This window comes from Protopterus annectens, chromosome 4.part1, assembly GCF_019279795.1.
Source record: "Protopterus annectens isolate FY-2018-M chromosome 4.part1, PAN1.0, whole genome shotgun sequence".
NCBI classification, from domain to species: Eukaryota; Metazoa; Chordata; order Ceratodontiformes; family Protopteridae; genus Protopterus; species Protopterus annectens.
The window spans coordinates 49,869,207-49,889,210 of NC_056734.1; the positions used below are offsets into that span (position 1 = coordinate 49,869,207).

A 20,004-nucleotide genomic window follows, 5' to 3' on the forward strand; every position below is an offset into this window, starting at 1 on the left:
AGAATCATAAGGCCTTCTTTAGCTATGTTAGAAACCTAGGAGGAAACTCCCAGATATGCTCAGAATTAGTTCAAAATGATGTGAAAATTACTGAACCTACACACATTGCCAACATACTGGCTGACAGGTTCAGTGCAAACTTCTCCCCTCCCCAAAAGGAGAGATATCTATTCCAGAGGATTGTAGCCCCCAAACATCTCCAACGCCCAGGTGAGAACTGCCCTCACTAAGGCAAAAACACAGCATCCATGGGACGGATGGTGTCCCCGGCTGTGTGCTTCATGAACTCAACGAGGAATTAAACCCACAGTTAGGACAGCTGTTTAATCTTAGCCTCACCTCAGGATACGCACCAAGGAGTGGCGCCGGCGACTGTGGTCCCACTTCATAAGGGCGGTGCCTCCACAGACCCTGGAAATTACCACCCCATTAGCTTGACAAGCCTTATCTGCAAAGCCATGGAGAGGATCATAATGGAACTCATAAATAAAGACATAGGGAACTTGCAGACTTTGGATCCAACCCAGTTTGGCTTTGTCAAAGGCAGATCCTGCCTCTTAAACTTGGTTGACTTTTTCGAGACAGTCACCAAGGCCATTGATGAGGGAAAGGCAGTCCATACAGCCTACCTCGACCTGGCAAAGGCCTTGACACAATACCCCACTCAGGTATCATCGAAAAACTCATCAGCTTGAATGTAAACCCATACATCACAAGATGGGTTGCAAACTGGCTAAGTGACAGAACCCACAGGGTCAGAGTTGCTGGAGCCATGTCAGACTCAAAGCCTGTCACAAGTGGTGTCCCACAGGGCTCAGTCCTGGGTCCACTCTTGTTCGGCATCTACTTTTCTGAAGTACAAGCAAACACAGGAGGGTTATGGTTGACAAAGTTTGCAGATGACTGCAAACTGGGCGCCATAGTCGAAAACACATCTGACACAGATATCCTCCAGAAGGGCCTCACAGAAATGGATAACTAGTGCCAGAGCCATGGCCTGAAGTTAAACGCCAAAAAATGCATAATCATACCCTTCGGGAAAAACAAGGTTACCCCTAGCTACCATATAGGTGGCAATCCACTGAGCACAGAAAAAGTCATCAGAGATCTGGGGACCCAGGTTGACAGTAGCCTTTCGTTTGACACTCATGTTGCTAAAGTAGTTAGGAAAACCTTCTATATCACCCACCTGATCATGAAGGGATTCACATCTAGATCAAGGGAGGTCATTGTCCCCTGTACTCATCACTCATTAGACCTATGATTGAGTACAATGCCCGTTCGAATGTATCTGACCAGACACCTGCTGCAGCTTGAAAGGCCCCAAAAGTTCCTCACCAAAAGGATAAAGGGTCTCAAAAATATGTCTTATGCTGCTCGACTGAAAGAACTCCAGCTCTATTCAGTCTCATACCGCTTGCTCAGAGGTGACCTGTGCCTGACATATAAGGCCATGTCAAACCCAGATTTGATGAATATGCTTCACCTCAAAAAAATCTAGATCCCTCAGAACCACAAGGGCGGGAGACTTAAACCTTGACACGGTTATAAATAGAACGTGCTGGAGGGACAGATTCATCACCCAGAGACTCCCTATGCTGTGGAGCAAAATCCCGGTACATGTGAGGCAGAGCACCTCTCTGGCCTTGTTCAAGAGGAATCTTGACCAATGGATGGGAGATTGCAGATATACCCCAGGGATTACTTCAGTGTCACTGCTTGACAGAGGCACAGCAAAATGATAGGCATAGTTTTTATTCAAACTAAAGGGGTGGCGAAAGCCACATAACTATGGGCTAGGCTTGTAAATGCCCTTGGGCAGATAGCCTAGTATGAACCTATGAACCAATCCGTTTGCATGATTCTTAAATAATTCTTGCTCGTATTCCTTATGAGGTCCTGGTATGTTACAATAATACAGGGTACAGTGCAACAGGTCTTGCTTATCAATGTCAAGGGAGGGGAACTTGCTGATGGCTACATTCATTAACTCTTTGGTCACAGTCCCTGGACCAGTCGTAACCAAGTCCTGGCTCTACCAATAAAATATTTCACCCTCTGATTGCACTGCAAAGGTATTAATTTGTTGCTGTGCTTCCATACCCTGCATGGTTGGGACTACTGCTATACCAAATAGCTGCATGAGGTCTCTGTCCAAGAGGTTTACTGGGCATTTTGCAGAAACAACAATTTTGCTTTTGTGCGTCAATCCTGGAACTGGATCAGTTATTGCAGTGTTATGGGAGAGAGGCTCCCGATACAGCTGTCCATTAGCTGCTTTGACCAGTATGTAATCAGGTGACTCTGATTTAGTTTGGAGGGATGCATCAGGGTTCGTGATGCCCCTGAGTCGCACAAGAATTTGATTTCCCTCCCTTCTACCAAAGGTGTAACTTCTGGTTTTGTGTCTGCTAAATAAAGCTCCAAGCTCAATAGAGCTAGGTCTAATATTTCATTTTCTTCATTGTCACTAACTTCTTCTACTCCCTCTATCACATTCTCATTTGTCCTTTCTTCGCTAGCCCCTTCTAGTGATTCCTGACTACCATATAGTCAGCCCTCACCCTCCTTGTCTTCCGTTGCCTTCTTGTTTTTCTTGCAATCCCTTGCCAAATGTCCCTTTTTACTGCATTTAAAAGCATTCTCCCCTTTTCTTTCACCCTTCAAAGTCCTCTGATCGTTGATCAGATTATTTCGCTGTGCGTTTTTCTTGCCCTTTTTCCCGGACTGTACTACATAAACGTCTGCTCCATCTTCTACAGAAAATACTTGAGCTTTCTTTTTCTTTTTGCTATTAAAATGCCTTTCAGCATGCCTAGCATATTCAAGTAATGATTGTAACCTGCTTGTACGATGGTCTACCATATGTTTTGTAATAAAACTGCTTATAGGTGCAATACTGCCCTTTAAAAATGCATTCTTTAATTGCTGTTCATATGGGGAATCTTGTGTTTGATCTTCAGGAACCTGCATTCCACAGTGGATATTAAAACATTCTAATCTGGCATAGTACCGGTCAATTGTTTCACCTTCTTGTTGGATGCATTGATTAATGCAAGTCCAGTCTGCCCTAGGTTTCCATTTTTCAGAGATGCGGTCTGTAAGACCTTTTACTCTGTTGTCTAATTCTGCGCTGCTATGTGGGAGTGGTCTTTGTGCAGCGTCACGGGGATTTCAGTTCCCACTAATCATGTACCAATCTGGCCCTACAATCTGTCTAACTACCTTTTCTATTTCTTCTCCGTTTAGGTTATAACTCAGCCTCATTCCTTGTAAATCTGAGAATTTTTTAAAATTAACCTTTGGATGGGGAATTCCCTCAGTGGCTTTCCGGATATCTTCCGGAGTCCAAGGTCTATACACTAAAATAGTTGGGTCCTGATTGTCTTGACCTGCCTGAGGATTGGGTACTTCTATAAGTGGGCATATTTCTTCTTCTTCACTTCTAGATCGTAAATTCTTAACTATTTGCCATAACTCAATGCTTTCATCTGAGTTACCTGCCTTTGTTCGGGACCTGGTCCCGATGGGATCTCTAATTTTAGTCCGTTTTAGTTTCATAATATCTCTGTCTTTAGTCACTACAGGATATCATGGGGGTGGACTAACCTGTTCACTTGCTTCATATTCTGGTAAGGGAGGCGGAGGTGCTGATGCTATTACTAAGTTATTGTCCTCCTTATCTAAAAACATTGCTTTTGAATTTTTGTTCTTTTGTTCCCTACGGTTTACTTCCTCAAGCCACCTGTGTGCTTGAGGAATTCCTAATCGACATTGCATTTTTACCCAACCTTTGGAATTGGTTTTGAGCTGTTTGATAAGTGAGGATTTTTCTAAATTTCTGTCAAATTCATATTTATTAACCCATTTTGAATAATATCCAATATTGTCGGCGTGCTGCGACTGCATATATTTTGTGTCTTCTGTTAAAGGCAGATTTTGGGGTCTTTTGTGCAATTATTACCCATTTTGTTCTACCCTTTGATCGTTACGTAACTTTTCTTAATTTTTTAACGTGGTACCATGGATTTTGTTAGTCTCTATAGAATGACTGCCTGCTTATTCTGTTTCTCCTGATCTATGACAAGACGGTAATCTTTTTCGTCCCTGACTCGTAAGAAAAATACAGTCTGACAAAAACAGTACACATCTAGTCCCTGATCTAAAACAGAAAAAAGTAGATTCACCTTACCTGAGCACAAGTGATTGATCACCAATTCGCGGAGACCTGTCCTTTGGTCACAGATCAGAAAGTGGCTGGCCTCTCTTGAACGACAATTCAGTCGGAGGACTTTTCATATAAGAAGAACCGATTTGGTTACTTCCCCGTACTGTTTCAACCACTTGGCCGTCTCCGAGGTGAATAGAGGGTTCCGGTCCGAAGGACCAAAGACCAATTCAAGCAAGGCACCCTTTATTACTTGCAGCAAGGTGACAAAGCATGTAGGCACAAGATTTGTCTGAATTACTGGTAATTAGTATGTTATTCTTTACAGTTTGCTTCCTGTCACACACAAAATGTTACTATTCTATTGCTGACGTAGTTAGACACAGCTTTCTGTATGTTCTACAGAAAATGTTACTAGACTTATTGCTGACTTGGTTAGATTATTTGCTAGCTTGCAAAACATTTTGAGAAAAACAACCTGACCTTGGGCTTATTTTAGCCTATTTTAACTTTTCAATTCTTCAATTGTACTGTTCTAATACATGTGTTACATTTTTTCTAGATTCAAGGTACATTTCTAGCTTTGGTACAAGTAATGCTGACTATGGTTTATACTTTCAAGCATCTATTGTTTTCTTTATCAAAGCTTCTAGCAGCTGCATACTTTCTCATAGCATAAGCAGAAATGAATATCTCTAAGTTTCATGACATTAGCAGAAATGAAATGTTTCTTGTTAAGTTTCTAATAGCTGTGCAGATTCATGCACTGTGAACAGAATGAATGTATTAACTCTTTTAAACCTCGAATGCACTAAGCATGCATATTACTATTACACATTTTTCTAACACAGTCATAATAGTACCTGCTGTTGAGAGACATGAATGCATGGGTGATATGGTAGAGTCTGGCACCTGACAACTAACTGTAACTTTCTCCTTATCCATCTTGATGAGGGGCACATCTGTGTGTCTCACAATGGAGTCTCCTATGACTAATTTGTTGGGTTTATGTTTAGGCCTTAGTGGCAGTGAGACACAGGTGTGTGTGGACTATGTGGTGTGGTGGTCAGTGGAGTTTGCATGTGTTTTTTGCCTCTGAGGTCTCTCTTGTTTAGGTATGTTTTTGTTGAGTACCTCCGCATATGTGGGTGTGTGTTGTGTGGATTGGTGGTTGAGGTATGGAGTTTTGTGCTGACAACCTTCTCAGCGCCAAATGTACTGGCGTGTGAGGGAGAGAACACAAGACTCTTATGTTCTTAATGTAATTGCATCTCTCACAAATTGTGTTCCTAGGTGGTAGTAGTAGAGGTTTATCTGTGTACATGAGGCAATTGCTGCACTGTCTCAGGATGCCCATATCACCCAGACTGGCAGGAGAAAATGTTGGAAATTGACCATACATGTTTGTCAGAATCTCAGGGAGAGAGACCAGAGAGAGTTCGAGAGCGGAGAGGATAAAGGGTGGAAGGTCTAAGACTAGTACTACTAGGTGATCACACAAGTACTACTAAGGGAACATTTGTAGCTGGAATACCTCACAAAGGGTGAAAAACATTGTAGCTGTGCAACATGCAAAACATGCAAACAAGCCCAAACCAACTCAAACATGGGGTTTAAATACCACACAAAATAGGGGATCCTAGTAACACAGACATTTAGCCAATCTTACTTGTCCTTGCTTTCTCTACCAATCAGCTTGTGCCAGACAAGGTCCAGGCAACCCCACTACTCTCACTAGCAGAGGAGATAGGCCCTACCAACACAAGATGGCTGCCAGAAATGCAGAAGGCAAAAAAAAAAAAAAAAAAAGACCGCTCTGGATGCAACAAACTTATAGCCATACCATGCTATTCAATTTAAGTGATAAGAACACATTAAAACTCACAAAAAGCACAGATTATCAACTTAGACAAAAACAGAACTCACAGTATGAAAAAATACAACTAAACAGTAATGAAATGCAGTTAAGCACTAATGAATTGCAGTAAATAGAAGTGAAATACAGTTATAAAGTAAATTGATGTAAGAGAGTGCAAATGTGATAAATTAGCTCACACTAGTAGAAAAAACAGCTCAAATAAAGCAGCAGTTCAGTAGAGTACCGTCATCAATTTAATAAGGCTACCAACTAGCAGTACCATATACGGCAAACTAAATGCAGTTCAACACCTAAGCACAAGCAACAAAATGAAGTAGGAAGAGGCACAATATATATTTTTTTAAGTAGAACATTAGGAGACAGAAGATAATTCATGGTTGAGAAGCTAAATGGGTGGGCCTTCACAACTGAGCTCACTGTACTCCGCAGAATGAGCTGATGCAGTGGGAACTGGGAGGTGTGTCCAATATCAAATTTATAGTAGAGGTAGGCAACTGAAAAGCTACCAAGCTTTAAGACAACAACAATAGTTGAACGAGTGGGATACAAGATCAGAACAGTTGCCCAATTTAAACAGATTCAGCAAATATTATTTTACTTAATCAGAAGTGCAGACAACAGTTGAAAATAAGCACTTGTCTTGTAGTCTCACAGCAGTTTTGAGGTATTATTATTTTTTCAGTTAGTTTTGGAGGGAGGTATTCCTGAAATGAATGTATGGAGTGGTTTCTCCTCAACATTCACAAATACGTGGTGGTAAATAAAATAAAGAAAATTTTAATTACTGAGCACTTTTGCCCTTATAACAATACTGTAGAAAATTACAGTATTGTACTAAGAAAGGGCAAAAAAATGCTTGGGATATTCGTGTGGAACATGTAGTAATTACAGATATATTTCAGAAAGTCCACACATGTATGTGGGGAAACTATTGGAGAATTATCCTTATTAAAAGGACATTTTACATTCACAAGTACTTGTAGTTTGTATTTCAAGTTGTACAACATGTAACTTTTATTATGTGGGAAAAACTACTAGATGTTTTATGTCAGGAAAAGGGATACACAAAATACCTTATATAGGCATATATACATGCAAATTTTAAAAAGTTTATATTTACTATATTGGATAAAGTTTACCCAGATAAGAGGCATTGGAAGAAAAATAAATGTTTTAGCAGTTAGTACTGGAAGTAGACATTAAACCTGGCCTGATCAGTAGTCATGTAAAGGCAAGACCTTTTAAGGAATTAAATTACAATTAGGGAAAGTCATGTTATTGTTCCTTTTATTATTCTGACGTCCAAATTTTAAGGACAAAAGCACTTAATAAAATGCATGTATTTTATGTGGTGTTGAGTACTCGTGAATCTTGAGGCATAACTGGTTTGTGCATGGTTTTATGTTATTTTTGGGCCGTAGGTAGAAATGGAGTTCAGCTGAAAATGAATGTAACTATTGGACTAATTGTATCATCAGAGTAAGAATGTTTAAAAAAAATCTGATTTTTAGTCTTGATGGAGACCCTGGAAGAATTTGACAGAGAGTGTCCTCTCATGACTACATTCTGCAAACTACTTAGCGAGGAGGAGTTTGAACAACAAACCTCATTTTATACGGAACAAGCTTTACGGGATCTGTTCCGGTCCATGGAAGAAAATCCCACACTTTATGAAAAAGTGATTCGCAGAAGGAAACAAGAAGAGCTGGAACAAGCAGGACTGAAGTCCTTAATAAAGGTATGGAAAATGTCATTACTGCTCAATATCAGAGTTGTTTGTATTATGCTACATACCTACAATCAACTGCATTACTAGCCGAGTTAAGTACAAACTTGCAGTGTTAAAGGTTGTACTGCATTTTATTTTTCTGTCTAATTGTTTCATAGAATACTGTGGTCTCTCTCTGCAGTTAGTTTCTCGCCCTCCCTGTTCTTGTCTTGGTATTAATCTTGGTGGCTTTGGAATTGCCCGCCCCATTTGTGTTTGAACACTCCTCTACTCAACCGAGTACAGCGAGATCATATTTTGACTTCAGACACTCCTACCAGTCCCATCTGTTCAGCTCTTTCCCAGCTCAATTCCAGTCTAGTGTCACTAGCTCATTCTACCTAATACAGAGAGAACATTTGTGAAGGGCAAGCCACTTAGGTCCTTTATTTTGAATTATCTTCTGTTTCTCCTTTCTCCCTTTCTACTTTACAAAAAAAAAAAAATTTCTAAGCTTGTTTCCTGCCTTTCCTGTAACTAGTCTAGTCTAGATACAGATTTGCTGTAACAGGACTGTTTGTAAGCTTCTGAGCCTCCAAAGCCTTTCTGTGTTGGAGGGAAGCATTCTAGCTTATCAGTGGGAGTGGTAAGCACTAGGTAGCCTATCTACCACGAGATCCAGGTTACAGATTCTTAATTTTAGCACTTGAAGTTGCTTATTTGTGCTCCGCACTTGTTCAAAACTTGTTAGCACAAAATAAGCTACAAATTACTAAAGCACTCAACCTTCCTCTTTACCCAGAGGAAAACAGTTTTTGTACTTACTTTCCTCACTTGCTTAAAGAAAAATAGCTCTTATACTCACTTTCCTCACTTGTCTAGAGGAGAGTAGCTTTTTATTCAAGGATGTCCAAGGGTCAGCTCCCAGTGTTCTCTTCTGTCTGATGAATCTGGGCATCTTGGGGTAATGTAGCAATTGCTTCATGTACACAGACAACCCTCTCCTCCTACCACCCAACACCACAACCTGAGAGAGATGCACTTATCTAGCCAAACTGTAGGTAAAGCTCTCTCCAACCAAGACTGAACTTGACAGTCAAGAGGAGAAGATAAGCACTTGCACCACACTCATCACATAGTCCCACTAAACCTACACCATCAAAATCCAAACCTAGAAACACAAAAACATTTGCGGAGGCTCTCCATAATAATCTGTTCAAGCAACAGAGACCTCCAAAGAAGAAACGCAAGCAACCTCTACCCCCCCAACACAACCCAAATGACACACAGCCCACAGACTCAGTGTGCCAATAAACCATAGCCCATAAGGCAAAACAACGTACCCAACACACTGGTCATAGGTGACTCTATAGTCAGGCACACTGATGCCCCACTCACCAGGCTAAACAAGGAGAAGGTTACTGTCAGCTGCCTGTCTGGTGTCAGGATCCGCCACATATCCCACGCACTCGGGTTACTCCAGAACAAGTACAAATATGACTCTGTCATTGTCCATGTTGGTGTGAATGACCTGAGATGTACCTCCCTGGACTACATAAAAAGAGACATAGAAGAGCTCTCAGATCTTGTAGTCCAGGCAGGGATGACCCTAGCACTGAGTAGCATTCTGCCATTGCCCAGAATGATACCGCAGTACAAGGACAAAATGATTAACTTTAACTTTAACAATTGGCTAAGCATTTGGTGTCATTCTAAGGGGATCCAGTATCTTGCTGAAAATATTTACCATGAAAAAATATGAAATTATTTATAAGAACAATGTCCATAAGGGTGACCACCAAATTAATTTTATCCTGTTATAATTCACCTGTTGAAGCCAGCTGATTTTCCAACCATTCCAAACCCAACAATTGGGGGATGACAGAAAAAAAGATTAATCGCATCTATGGTAACAAATATAAAATCATTATTAAAACCAACACGATTTATCTGTCTTTAAAAATGCCAAGAATCCTTACTATTGTAAGATTTTCCAACAGACTCCTTTACCAATGTGTCAGTAAATCTAGCGAAAAAACATTTTACTGCAATGGGTGTCTGCAATTGGTCGGGGGGGGGGGGGTGTTAATGTCCTTGTGCACTTTAGGAATACCAAAAATACCCAGAACGACTGGTTTAGGATTCAACATGAAATCTTATTTTGGAAGGAAATTTGACCTTGCAAGTGCATGTCATTGAGTTCCATATCAGTTTTCTGAAAAGCTATTAAAATTTCCTTGTGGAAAACCTCCCAATGACACTTGTCATTAAGCAAAATTCTCATTTTATCATTGTAGTTTGTTTTACTCGTATCGAGACCCCTACCTTTATCAGGCTTCATAACCCATAGAGCACGATCGCCCCAAATATCTTCAAAAATCATTAACTCCTGTCCAGACAAATTAATAATATCTACTCTTACTGGCTCAACCCAAAACTTGCCTCCATTTCAAATTCACAAAGTCTTTCAAACTTAAAAATGTGGTTGTTCATAGGCGGATTAAAAACACTAGCTCTGGAATAACCATTTGAATTGAAATTTCCAGTATTAACAGGAAACCACAGTGCCAAATAAAATTTGTGAGTGTAAAGTTTCAGATTGATTTAATGTACTTACTAAACTGGCACGCCTCGCTGGCAGAAAAGACAAAACCTTTGAAAGTATGTCTGCATGTTCAATCGGAACTTTTTTGAATAATTAAACAAATTGAAATCTTTGGAGTTGTTAGAGAGCACTGTAAAGCCTGACGTTCTCATGTCACGCTTGACAAAACCATTCAGGAGGGGAGCCTCTGCCAATTTTTACCCACCAATCTCATTTTGGGTCTTGCTGTTAATTGGAATCTCAATCGCTCATTGGAATGGTATCTGCCTTCCCCCAATTTGCTGGTTCCTGTTCCTTATCCTTTCCGAACACCTTGGTTCTAAAGGGGCCGTCTCTAAATGGTTCTGGTTGGTTGCAGCAATTTTCTGAAAACTTGAACCATTGGTTGCCTGGATTTGGGAAGAGCATCTGTTGTCAACAAGAGGTTTAGGATAAACATTACCTTTTAAGTAACTGTCCTGATCTCTGAAATATTTTTTAACTTTCCGGTTAGGGATGGAAGCACAAGTTTTTTTATCAATATCTGATAAATTTCCAGTAATCATTCTCCGACTGTACATGTAGTAAATCTTTAGTAATTGAACTATTTAACTTATCAGTGTCCTTGGAAAGTTGTCCCAGTTCACTGTCATTGTACTTAACCATCACCCTCATCAGGTCAAGTTCCGCTTTATCAGATACCTTTACCAGCTCCATACGATACTCCGATCCAGGTGCAACACTGTTCAGGAACCAGCAAAGGCGCAAGCCTTTCGGAACCTGATTATTCAGAATGCTTTTAAGGAGACAGGAATTGTCCAATCGTAATTTTTTATATGAAAGCAGCTTCTGAAATAAATTCAGTTGGTCACTCAAGCTGCCTGTAGATAATTCAGAGCTGCTGTTACTATAAACGACTCTCTCCTGAGAAGGAAACTCAAACAGTATTGATTTTCCATTGTACCAAATTAATACAGTGTATACCAGTACTATTTTTAGTATTCAGTGACTGCTGGTTTAGCGGCAAGCCGAAACTATCAATATTTGTAGAAGCCATGGAAACTTGTTGGCTGTTTTACATTAGTAAGGATTCCTGGCATTTTTTAAGACAAATAAATGGTGTTGGTTTTAATAATGATATATTTGATATGGTAGATGTGAGTAATCTCTTTCTGTCATCCCTCAATCATTGGATTTGGAATGGGTGGAAGATCAGCTGCCTTCAATAGGTGAATTACAACAGGATGACATTAATTTGATAGTCACCCTTACGGAAATTGTTAAAAAAAAAAAAAAAATCATCTTTTTGATGGTAAATATTTTCAGCAAGTCAGAGGTTGCTCTGGGGATGGCATGTGCCCCTGCTTTTGCCAACCTAGTAATGGCCTTTTGGGAGCATCATTTTGTGTCCAACAACACTTATAAAGATTCATGTCTCATGTATACATGGTACCTGGATGACATTTTTATTTTGTGGAATGACACCCAGGTTAAGCTTCAGTCATTCTTAGATTATTTAAATAGTACCACTGTGTTTTTGAAATTCACTTACAAGTTTGACTTTAACCAGATTTCTTTCTTGCATATATTACTTATGAAGAATTCATTTGAAGCTTGTTACATGTCTAACATATTTCTGAAAAGCAGCTTTTCTCACAGTTATTTGCGTCACTGTAGTTGGGGCACACATCTTCAGAAAAAGGCCATCGTTAAAAGGGCAGATGGTCCGGTTAACTCGGATTATTTCCGATGATGGAGTATTCTTCACAGAATGTGAGGTGCTTATTGACATGTTTAGTCCTAGAGGGTATGCTATGGTAATGCTACAAGATATTAAAAACAAAGTAGCTTGTAAGAAATCAAACAGGGTTTTTAGTCCCATCTTATCAGAGAGTGATGGCCAACACAGAGTTGTGTTTCTAATAATTTAAACATGCGCAGTAGTATTTCTAAATTGTTTATTACAACCTTTTCAGTTGATAATCGTGCTGTAGTTAAATGTCTTTATCATAGCTGGAACATTTTTACTACGGATGTTTCTTTAACAGAGAGACTGGGTGAGAGGCCATGTATTGTTTACCTTGAGGATTTATCGGTTACAGAGTTACTTGAACAAGGTCCCAGGGTTGACATTGGTAATAAGAAATAAAGGCATGCTTAAATGTGGGTGTTGCAATCAATGTATTTGTATTAAAACTGGTGATACTATTTTTGTCAGTGGAATACAATTTCAAGTGTTAGGTCATTTTTCTTGTGATTCCAGCCAGATCGTGTATTTAGCTTGCTGCAACTCTTGTCCAGCATTCTGTGTGGGGATGACTAGCAGAAAATTGTGGAACAAGATTATTTACGAGCATATAATGGACATTGGGAATGGTAAAAAGACTAATGCATTATACTGACCTATCAATATTTATGGTAAACATAAGTTTCACTTTACTGTGCTTGAACAGGTTATTTTTGATTCCCGGGGTTACGTGGTTGAAGAGCATCTAAGTAGGAGTGAATTGAGATAGCAAATCCTGTTCGATGCCACAAGTTACCCCGGATTAAATGACTCTTGTTTCCATTTCTTCTTTCTTAAGGTTGAAACATTTAGCTAACTGAAGTTATTAGGTGAGTCATGTGACTTTTTTATGGCATTTAAATGGTTTATGGGGGTCTGCGTTTTAGTTCTGAAGAAGTTCCATTAATTGTCATTGAGAAACGAAAGCGATAAACGACTGTTTTTATTTCATTAAAGTTTTGAACCTATTTTCATTTGGAGTCATCGCCTGTCACCACAGGAATTTGTGTTGGTTTGCTGACAGCCGAGTTGGTGCTGAGCTCGGAACAAAGACCCGTAGGTTTGATGAAGACTGAAGCAGACAGCATAGATAGAATGTTATGGTGAGTACATAACTTATTTTTGGAAATCCTATATGCTGTCAGTATATATATGGTCCCCCAGGAACATTACAAATAATTACAGGCAACACCACAGTTGTATGATATATAAACAAGCAGAGGAGAACCAGCTCTTAGTGTCTGTGTTGACTAGTCATGGTAGCTTGGGCTAGCTTTTCAGTACAATCTCACTCTACAACCTGTCTGAGAAAAATGCTGTGACAGGAAAACTGAATGGGACAGACAGTCACGAATGGAAACTAAATTATGTGGTCTTCCAGGAATTGATCCAGCTGTTGGAATACATCAGATAAATCTTACCTCCAGGCACAACAGTCATTTGTTTATATATTCTTTTCTACCCTTTCCAATAATATCCACTGTCATTCTGAAGATTCAGAGGAACTCTCCAAAGAACATTGTGATGACTCCCTTCTTGCCCAGGTAAGTCACTTCTTTCTGGAAATGGCCAGGGGAAAGTATGACAACTTTAGTCGGACTGGACCTAATCACACAAAGGATGTATGATGTATTCCAACTGCACATAATTGCCTGGATGATGGTCTTGATACCCTTCAGACACCTATTTTCTGAAAATGTGCAGCAATTATTAAAGGAGACAAGAAAACTTGATACATGGGAATCGTATATTAGCAAATGGGAAATATTTTCTTTTTGGTGTCAAGACTAGAAAGTGGACCATTTTTTAAGGCTAGTTTCTTTGGTTCTACAGTATTTGTCAGAGTTATTTCCCTCTGGTCAGTCTTACTCCTCCATTAAGGTACATTTGTCAGCCATTTCAGCAAGTCTGCTCATGGATCCTCCAATGTCAATGCAATCCCATATGAAAATGTTTTAGAAAGGGGTGTTGCATACTAAGCATCCTAGAAAACAGATGATGACTCCTCCTTGTGGTCTTAATTTTGTCTTGGAAAAATTAAGTCTTAATCCATTTAAAACTGTTTATCAGGTTAACTTTAGGTTCTTAACACGAAAAACAGTTTTGCTGATTGCTCTGACTTTTGTAAGAGGAGTATCTCAGTTGCCAGCTCTTATTCATGGGTTCATAGAGTGGTAGACTAGCTGCCCTAAGGGCCATTTTAAGACTAGCCTATAACCCAGTGTCAGAATCAAACCCTGTACCTTCTGTCTATAAGGCGAAAACATTAACCATTATGACAAGCCCATCCCGGATTAGAGTTTATTCAAGGGAGGGATGACAGTCTGGTATTACTGGGTTAGGTGAGACCCTATAACCCATTCATTTCTGCCCAGAAATTTCAATTGGTTCTGCTTTTCCTGGTGAGATGGTATGTAGTGGCCCAACTTGCTGGTCTTGGAAGGTGATCTACCCTATCCCCTTGGTGGGCACCCCTCTTCAGCTTTTCTACGTTCTGCTATTGGTGTCATCTGAGGGGAAGTATACCTCCACATGCTGGGTTCCCCTTGGCTTATGCGTGGGAAAGCACTCTGACATCTCTAGCTGTGTATAACAGCTGGTGCTTCCACTAGGTGTCGCCTGTGTGATAACCCAGAACCACCTAGCTCCACTGAGAATGGATGAGCAGGGAATGGCCCCTCACTCCAATCCTCCCTGGCCAGTTTCTGTGGGCAGCTCTACTTTAAACTCTAGTCACCTGCACTCCAGCCAAGTTTTTATCACTTTGCCACAGAGCTGGAATATTTAAATTAACTCTTGATTATTTTTTTGCACTTTGTCTTGGGCTAAACCTAAAAATAGTCACATTCAGAAATATCAGTATGAGAGCTCAATGAATGGGTAATCTGAAATTCACCCCTGATCTGGCCCCTGTGTCTCTGATGGACAGAAGTAGTCAGTAAATCATCCCCTAGAAGTCAAATATAAAACAAATTTGTGGGTCACATTTGGGTTGCACGATTAGGCTTTTAAGGACCCTCTTGGTTGTTAGCCTAGTATACACCTATGAACCTAAGGTTGATCAGTTTTATTTTATTTTCCAAAAGCTAGTTTCCTTAAAATGAATCCTTCCTTTGTGCCTAAAGTGGTAGATGAGTTTACTTTGAACCAAGGATGTTAAGTTGTCTATCTCGCCTTCGTTCTTGCTGGTTGGGTTTGGAGCCGATCCTCTGCTCCGACTCGGCCATCTTCAATAGCTCGAGTGCTGTTTACTGGCTCGAGGCTACCCCTTATCCCATAATGCCTAGCAATAGCTACCCCGATCTCGTTTGCCGCTTCAGCTGCGAGGTGTCGTTTTTCTGGCTCAGGCTTGTGTATTAATATTTTGTGTAAATTCTCTCTAGAATTTAACTCTTCTAGTATATTTTTCTGTTTTATTATTAGCGATAGTGTTGTTACTGTTGTAGTTAACTGTTTGTTCTATAGTGTCCCTTTTTTGTAGAACTCGTTTAACTTGGAGAGTTCTCCCCACCCCTCCCCCCTTCCCCTGGTTAGCCATTTAACTTAGTGGCTTTCCTACTATTTTTTCTTCTAGGTTAGCCATTTAAATTAGAGGCTATCCTATTGCCTTTAAAAAAACAAAAACAAAATAAAAAAAATTTATATCCTTCTAGATAGTACTTGTGTGCCTTTTTTGTAGAACTGAATATTGTTCTTATTGTCGGTTAAATTGATTGGTTTCCTTTTTCCAGTACAAGCATGTCCAATGAAGTTAAGGTTTCTGGGTTTAAGAAGTGTGACTCATGCTGTCAGAAAATGTCTCTAGACAGATGGGCACACTTCTTGCGTCTTTTGTTTAGGCACTGTGCACCTGCAGGACTCTTGTTCTGTTTGCCATGCCTTTAGTTCAAGAGTCCTGCAGGAGCATAAGAATAAGTTGATTCTTGGGGGTCTGTTAAAACCCCAGGATTCACCGGCCAAGAGTTCACAGCCAGTGAAATCCCCTAAATCCACTAAGCCGTCGGCTCCAATTTCAGAGCCGACTTCGGTACAGGATTTTCCTTCGTCTGTTCCGGCTGCCACCGACAAGACAACCTCCCCGTTGGCTCCATCAGAGGCTTCAGAGCCGTCGTGGAGCCACAAGAGGCTGAGGTCCCCTTCCTTAAAGTCGGTGCATTCTGCTCCTTGGTCTCCTTTACTTCAAAGTGAGCGTAGCCACTGATCCTCACTCCTCTTGATCCTCTAGACTGTCTGATCATGATGTGGAGAGAGTAGTCAGTAGGTTGCTAAAGTCGCAGGCACTAGCTAAATTGTTGTCCAGCCCTCCTCAACAGGTATCTGCTCCATCCACTTCTCTTGATGTTCCTCCTCTGACTTCATTGAGTTCAGAGCCGGAGTTCGTTGGGGTTTGAGTAGTGGAACCGTCGGCTCCGATAACTCTATCTCCTTCGGTTCAGACGTCTGCTCCAATTCCCTCGGTGGTCCCTTCCATCGAGGGATCTGGGCGCCATGGCTCCCTCGTCGGCTCCGAGGGGGCGAGTGGCATTGGACATTTGTCTGACCCCGTTCTCCCTCTTGAAGCATTAGCGCAGGTGAGCTCGGCTCCAACATCTGCCTCGGAGCCATCCCCCTCTGTGCAGAGAAAGATTCCTATTTCTTCGGAACTGGAACTTTCTCTGCCTTGTGGCAGGGACACCTTTGATGTCATGCGGAGTATGCTGTCCTCTGAGTCAGCACCACTTTCAGCCCCACCGGCTCCATCCCCCGTAGTGCCTGTGTCAACCTCTGCTCCTCCTCCAGACCCTAAGCGTAGGGAACCGATGCTCCAGGACACCCCATTGGGTGTTTCCTCCTCTTCCGAGGCCTCTCCTGATCACTCAGAGGAGCCCCCTCGGAAGAAAAAGTGTAAGAGGAAGCACATGGACTCCCCTGAGTCTGTCACTTCTGATACAGACTTAGATGATTTGGAAGGGTCCCCCGAGATTCCCCTCTGAAGATGTTTCCTTCTCGGACATCCTGGAAATGCTTAAGCAGAAGGGAAACTGGAATCCTTTAGCCCCCACCAAGGATGTCTGTATTTCTGGATGCTTTCGATTCCCGACCTTCTACTTCTTGGGTTTCTCCACCTTTCGATCCACTTATGGCAGTGGTGGCTCGAAAGGCTTGGTCAGCTCCGGATACAGTGGAACCAACGCCGAGGAGACCTGCTAAATTCATTACAGCAACCCAGGATAAGCAACTCCTTTCTAAAGGTGTTCCTGTTGATGCCATGGTGGTAGCAGCAGCCACCAAAAAAGAGTTAGCAGAGACCTCTTCATCTGTCCATCCCCCTAACAAGGCGTCTAGGGCGATGAACAGATACGGGAAGCGAATGTTCGCTTCAGCGACCTTCTCCATGAGGTCACTGAACTACCTATGTCATTCTACCCGACTTCAAAGGGATCTCCTTAGAGCTTGGAGATACCCTTCAAGATCCAACAGCTGAGGGAGCACAAGCCAAAGTAGCTTCCCAGCTAGTGATGCTTAATTCTGTAGTTAACTCCTCTACGAGGCTTATTTCCTATGCAGCCGATGGGGCGAGTAGAGCCACAGGTACGTGTGTGGCCCTTAGGAGGCATGCGTGAATGCGGCTGTGTAACTTTGCGGAACCCTTTTGAGCATCCTTCACCAACACCCCCTTTGATGGTTCCTTTCTTTTTGGACCACAGGTGAAAGACACTTTTTGACTAGGTGTGAGCAAGAAGGCAAGACGCTCTCTGCCGTGAGAGTCCATTTTTCCACTCCCTCTAGACCTTACCCCAAGGGTCAGATGAGTGGGAAGATATGGTTCCGTAAATCTCAGGGAGCCTTGCCTGACACGCATAGTGATTTTTCCTCCAGAGGCAGAGGGGGAAACAATAATAATAGACACCGCCCTTGTGTCAGAGGGGGTCCGCAGAGCCAGGGCAACTGAGAATCTTTCTCTGACAAGCCCTTCCAGCATCCCCTGAAGGGTTGCCCGGCTGCTCACCTCTGGAGGCAGTCGAGGGGGGGGGGGCTTTCACTGTACCCAAAAGCCTGGCAAAGTTTAACACAGGACAGATGGGTACGGTCCATTATATCCGGAGGTTACAAAATTCCCTTCCATCAACCCCCTTTACAGTCAAGGAAGACCCTTCCAGATGTTCCACCCAATCTGAAGGAGCAAGCAGTAATAGAAGTTTCAAAACTGCTAGAAAAAAGAGCCACCCGGGAAGTTCTGGCAGACCAGCTCGGATCTGGAACTTACTCAAGTTTCTTTTTAGTACCAAAAAAGACAGGGGACTGGAGACCGATTCTGGATCTGAGCAGACTAAACAGGTCTGTACAAAGAACAAAGTTTTGGATGGTCACGCTACAGTTCATTGTACCCTTTCTGGGTCAGGACAATTGGATTTGCTCGATAGATCTTCAGGATGCGTACTACCATATCAAGATGGACAGGCGCTCCAGGAGATATCTTCACTTCCGGCTGGGGGCCAGTCATCATCAGTTCAGAGCTCTGCCCTTTGGTCTCACTACAGCCCCCAAGGTGTTCACCAAATGTATGGCAGTGGTCATGGCTCACCTGAGAAGTCAAGGATTCCAGATGTTTCCATATCTAGACGACTGGCTCCTCATTGCCTCATTGCTACCACCAGGCATCAACTCCTACAAGCGCGGGACTACACAATCGCAGTCTGTACCCAGCTAGGCATTACAATAAATTTCGAAAAATCTGCCTTGTTGCCCTGTCAATCTATCACTTACATAGGTGCAGACTTGGACACAAGGAATATGTTTGCAAGTCTACCACTAGAAAGGGTGTCCGCAATTCGTCAGCAAGTACAAATTCTAATGCAGAGCAAAAGGATCCAAGTCAGGTATGTCCTTCAAACTCTGGGTGCCATGGCAGCAGCCATTCTTCTTATCCCAGTAGTGCGCTTTCATATGAGAATTCTTCAGTGGCTTCTGTTCACGCAGTGGTCTTTCCAAGAGCTACCCATGACTCACATGATCCTGATCACGGATGCATGCAAAAGACATCTTTCTTGGTGGATGGTCTCCCCACTAGTTACTCAGGGTAGACCTTTCATACAACCCCCTCTGGTAGCCACAGTCACGATAGAAGCCTCCCTGATAGGGTGGGCGGGGCATTATCTGGGCAGGACAGTCCAAGGCACTTGGCAACCTCACGAGTACCATCTGCACATGTCCTAGAAATGAGAGCCGTACTCCTGGCGCCCTTCAAGACTCTCTGCCTTCTGGGACCATTGCTATCCAAACAGACAACATGTCAGTGGTGTGGTACATCAACAAGCAGGGTGGAACCAGATCCTACCCCCTGTGTCGAGAAGCACTCCGACTTTGGCAGTGGGCGATTTCCTTCCAACGTTTTCTGATTGCGATGCACATCCCTGGGAGAGACAGCATCATAGCGGACAGGCTCAGCAGAGCTATCCTTATACCTCACGAGTGGTCTCTGAATCAGGAAGTTGTGAATCTTATTTTCCGCAAATGGGGACAGCCTTGCTGCGATCTCTTTGCCACCCCCTTCAACAGCAAATGCAGCAACTACTTCTCCCGCTTCAGGGTCACATTCCCAGAGATGCTGTAGTCCACGATTAGCCCCAGGGACTTTTTTATGCCTTTCCTCCCTTTCCCCTGATACCCAAACCTGTACAGAAAGCAATATCGTTGGGTTGCAAAATGATCCTCATTGCCCCCTAATGGCCTCGACAGATATGCTTCCCGTTCCTGCACTGTTACCTTCTCGACCAGCCGTGGACTCTGGACTCTCCAGACCTCCTGGTTCATCAGTTAGGTGGGTTGCATCAATCCCTCCAAACTCTCCAGCTCACAGCTTGTTTGCTCCACTTCCAACCTTAGCCAGGCTTCCTAG

The 20,004-nt window shown here is 42.2% G+C and overlaps 1 protein-coding gene across 2 annotated transcripts in view; it reads left to right on the plus strand.

Annotated features, from left to right (window-relative positions):
- Positions 1–20,004, plus strand: part of LOC122800748 (proline-rich protein 11-like) — a 411,538-nt gene that overhangs the window by 83,663 nt on the left and 307,871 nt on the right. For both annotated transcript variants that reach the window (XM_044069994.1, XM_044069995.1), the window contains exon 2: positions 7,559–7,785. In XM_044069994.1, the coding sequence (XP_043925929.1) occupies positions 7,564–7,785 (222 nt within the window). In that variant the 5' untranslated portion in view covers positions 7,559–7,563. The remainder of the gene's footprint in view (positions 1–7,558; positions 7,786–20,004) is intronic.